Here is a 4,229-nt window from a genome sequence, read left to right on the forward strand (position 1 = left end):
GGCACACCGACGTGTAAGGTTTGTTTTCAGATATGTTGACACTGGGGTGGGATTTGTTTATTGAAAGCGCCAATGTAAGCTTTCAAAGCAAAGCACGGTAAATTGTTAGTAGGGTGTAACTCTCGCACCTCGGTGCGACAACTCGCCACTAATGAGGAGGTGGTCTCGAAAAATGGCCCTAACCCCGTGGGGTGAATTTTCTCACGCGCTGGTCCCTGCGAGCTGCTCAAGTGCTGGATCAAAACCCTCGAGTCCCTCTCTGATCCCGGCTTTACTGGTTAGGAAAACACGATTGTAAACATGGTCGCAGGCTTCGCGCTAATGCGGCTCCTTGGCTTGGATAGGATTTCAGACTCCGTAGCAAGGAAAGTGACCTCGGGTATTTTCCCACTGACTTCACCTCTGTAGCCGGTGGCATCTCAGCCCTAAAACGTGTTGCTAAGTATAGCCGCGAGGGAAATACGCGTAGTTGAGTCGACACGGTTGGCGGGACGAAAGTCCTGGCTTCCCACAGGAGGGAGATCTCCGCGCACGGGACGACTTTTCTAAAACTCGAGCTGTTTTCCCTCCAAATCTTGCCACAATTTTGGCGACTCACGTGCAGGACGGGGTAAGATAGCCTGTGGTCGGTGCAGGGTTTCCCGTTTTCCCACAGGGGCGGGGATTGACACGCTGCCGGCCCACACAGCTGCCAATCAAACGGGGTCAGGAGAAGTCGTTGTGAGAAAGTTCCCACGGTTCGGCTCATGAATATCGAATTTTGCAGCAGTCCTTGTTATCGGAGCGGGTCGGGTTTCCCCTCGTCCAATGAGAGGCTGGAACCTTGTCGTCGCGCCCGATAACCCCGTGCCTTGATTGGAGGAGGCGTATTTGGCGGGGATAAGGTTTTCCCATGGTTTTGTTATGATAATGTTTGAACTTTTCCTGTGCTGCGGTTGAGGCGGAGTGCTGCAGTAGCCAGTGACGGACAGAACCCACCCAGACCAGGCAGCACAGGAGCCGCTCTATCGCCTGCGGACGGACATTTTCTGCAGCGCAGCGCTGACACAACCAGCGCGGAACTATCCTCGTTGTACACCCGCAGGAAGGAACAGGGTTCTTCGCGGCTTCCAAGGGAACCTTCGGCGGGCGAGATGAGTCAAACCGAAGTGGCCATGAGGACCGAGACGGCCCACCATCAGCAAGTTTTTCAGGAGGCCGTGAAGAATGGGGACACCGGCTCCCTGCGCCGCCTGCTCGCGGAGAAGGCGGTCAACGTGAACGTGTTCGACCCCGAGGGGCAGACAGCGCTGCACCAGTCCGTTCTGGACGGCAACCTGGAGCTAGTCAAGCTGCTTGTAAAGTTTGGAGCGGACGTTAGACTCGCGAACCGGGACGGTTGGAGTGCGCTGCACATAGCGGCGTACGGTGGCCATAAAGACATTGTTCTGTACCTGATAATGAGCGCTAGGGAAAGCAGTGGCAAGCGGTAGCAGGGACGGGGTTCGAACCCCGGATCTTTTACCCGTGGACGTTATGCTGCTGCAATTTAGATAGGAGTTCTAAGACTACAGAAAATGAAACGTATACTTTATGTGCAGTGGAAATACGGAGAAAAGACAAGGAGACGAAGGCATGTGACGGTGGAAGTCGAAGAGTTCGCAGTAGGCACAAGAAAATACAACAGGAAACTTTCGACTTCAGTTCTGCTCCCCACCACACCGGTTCACGATGACTAACAAGCGTTCATCGGCAGTCAAAAGTCGCAATAATGTCGGGAATCGAACCTAGGACCTTCGTGCTACATTTTTCTTCAGACCTCTGGACTCGGGTGGGTAGGAGGAGTGTTTGTTATTTGGACGCAATGCTGCATTTTGATTTGTTAGTAGTCGGACAGACGTGTTTTTCAGTTGGACCGAATGAGTTGCTAGTCGATGGCTACAGAAGTGTGATTGCGACCGTCTTTCTACCTCCAAGCTGCAATGTCCATGTTTTAATGAGAAAGTGGAACCATGACTCGCGCCAACAGGGGCTGTGCCGCTCCAATCTGTCGCCTTTTTTTGTAACCCTCAAACAAACCCTCGCCCCCCTCCCCATACCTTTTGTAGGAGTCGAAATTTGGATTTTTTTAGTGAGAAGTAAAGAGCTCATGAAAAAGGCGTAACGCCGGGGCATACCGGAAGACGATATGGTAGAGTTGTCGGCAGTGCTGAACGCTACATGGTACGAGAGTTTGTCTTTGCCCGTGTTGTGTATCGGTGCCAGTAAACACTGTGGAATGCAACACTCCGGTTTCTCACGCCAGCGCCGCTGGCTCTCATCTCAGGAGGCCGGCGGGAATCTCAAGAAAACAGAACATCTCGCCAAACACGCTCTCCCCGGGACAACACAAGGACACTCCCCACAAGAACCACACGAACTACAGCAACACAGGAACTCCGGTAAGACTTGTTTCAAACGTTCAGATATCGCTGTGAAGTCGTCGGGATTTTTTCTCTCGGCTTGTGCGGAAGATGGCCACTGTTGGGAACAAAGCCACTCTCACAACGGTTTGCCCCCTATTCAGGCAAGGGGCTTTCTGCACAGATGGAATAAGAATGCCGTTGATTTGAATATAGAACGCCTTTCAAAACCCAACATCCCGTCGTTTCCGTGCACACATGCTGGAAACGTGGAGGACTACAACAGTGGAAAGTGGATTCCAGTCTGAAAATATCGCAGTCGGGGCAACAGGGGGAAGATATCACCTTAGTAGGAATTCGTAGGATTTTTGTCAGGTATTTTAGTGCAACAACCAATGCATAAGAACAGAACACTTGTTGGATACACGAAGTGGCCAGGATGCGAAGTTTCACACAAAAATGGACGACCCACAACCCCCGTTGGCGCGCGTTTAAACCCAGAACTGTAAGTGATTTAGCAGATATACCTACAACTTTGTCTATATGTTCTCATACCTTTATACGTGCCACGCACGGCCATTTTCCCCGGCCAAAGTCACCAATTTTGTGTCAACATTCCTTACGTTTGACAAAAAAATGGTCTGAAAACAGCGGTTCGTGTAGATGGATAGATATGTTGACGCTAAATTGTGGCCTTGTTTCCGTGGGAAATGTTGAGCATGTGAAAATTATTGTGGTCGGTTTACTCAGAGGAAGACTGGTGTTGATTATGAAGTTACTGCCATGCCATACGTGTGTGTTACCCCAGCCTGTTCCACAGGGGCTATATTGTTTCCCATCTTGATATGTAAATAGACTTGCCTTTCTAGATGTTCTGTACTATTAATATGATCACCTTGGCTTTTGTTCAAGTACCGGACTGGTTTCCCTTTACCTTTTGTAGCCGCATTCCGAAGGTTTGGTTTCAAAATCTGACCATAACTCATAATGACGTTTTGAAAGAAAAATCGTGTACGGACTAGCACGGAACAAAGGGGACGAACTCCTGAAGTATATTTGTGTAGGGTAGTTTTTAAAGCCAGGTAAGGCGAAACCACTCCAGTTTTTGACAAAGCTGACACTCGGGAAACAACCCCCTCCCTGGAGGATATAGGCGGGCCACACATGGCTGTTATAACATTACACAGAGATGACTGAAAAAATGTCAATAATTATGGGGAATAGGGTATTTAAGAAATATTATAACGCCTATATAAATACATATCACCTATAATTTTGAACAAAGTAATTTTATATGAATAGAGAGATCCACAGATGATGACGTCGAACCGACGAACGAGTATGGCCAAAAGAAATTAAAACCCGTTCCTCGTTAAGCTGAAGTTGTAGCTTCCAATCTCTTGTCTCAGGTTTTATTGCTTGTCTGTGCTCATTGACAATATCCAAGCAGATGTTGGGAGGCTTAATTTCCATGTTTTCCTTGCTGCCATGTTTGTGATGTAAACAGGCAGCAAGGATTAGTAAAACGATTTGACATCCCAAACATCTACTTGAAGATTGTTATATTTCGCTATTGAATTGTATACAGGATATTTTCTCTAGACCCTTCGATTTGTTTGAGAATACAGTAATCTGCATGTTGCGCCACACCTCTCCTAACCATTTCAAGCAATCACTGAATCAGCAAACAAGCTCCCCCTTATGTTGTACTGACTCCCCTAGCCCTAGTTGTTTTGCCCGTGTTGTAACGAAGTTTGAGGAGACCATTGTGTTGTTGTATTTTGTGACGGTTTCCCCTTGCTGACCTCCCTCACCCCAGCCCCCCAAGGGAGCACCTTGTCAATCTCA

General features: G+C 48.7%; 1 protein-coding gene across 1 annotated transcript; it reads left to right on the plus strand.

Annotated features, from left to right (window-relative positions):
• Positions 1-430: 430 nt before the first annotated feature.
• On the plus strand, positions 431-3,763 carry LOC118420914 (notch-regulated ankyrin repeat-containing protein-like). The gene has a single exon (XM_035827988.1). It carries the CDS (start codon positions 1,134-1,136, stop codon positions 1,470-1,472), a length of 339 nt encoding a protein of 112 aa, XP_035683881.1. The 5' UTR covers positions 431-1,133; the 3' UTR covers positions 1,473-3,763.
• The last annotated feature ends 466 nt before the right edge of the window (positions 3,764-4,229 follow it).

The sequence above is a fragment of the Branchiostoma floridae genome, chromosome 8 (genome assembly GCF_000003815.2).
Source record: "Branchiostoma floridae strain S238N-H82 chromosome 8, Bfl_VNyyK, whole genome shotgun sequence".
Taxonomy (NCBI): domain Eukaryota; kingdom Metazoa; phylum Chordata; class Leptocardii; order Amphioxiformes; family Branchiostomatidae; genus Branchiostoma; species Branchiostoma floridae.

Excerpts from the sequence above, each read along its gene's own strand:
- LOC118420914 (XM_035827988.1), top strand. The coding sequence starts at position 1,134 with ATGAGTCAAACCGAAGTGGCCATGAGGACCGAGACGGCCCACCATCAG.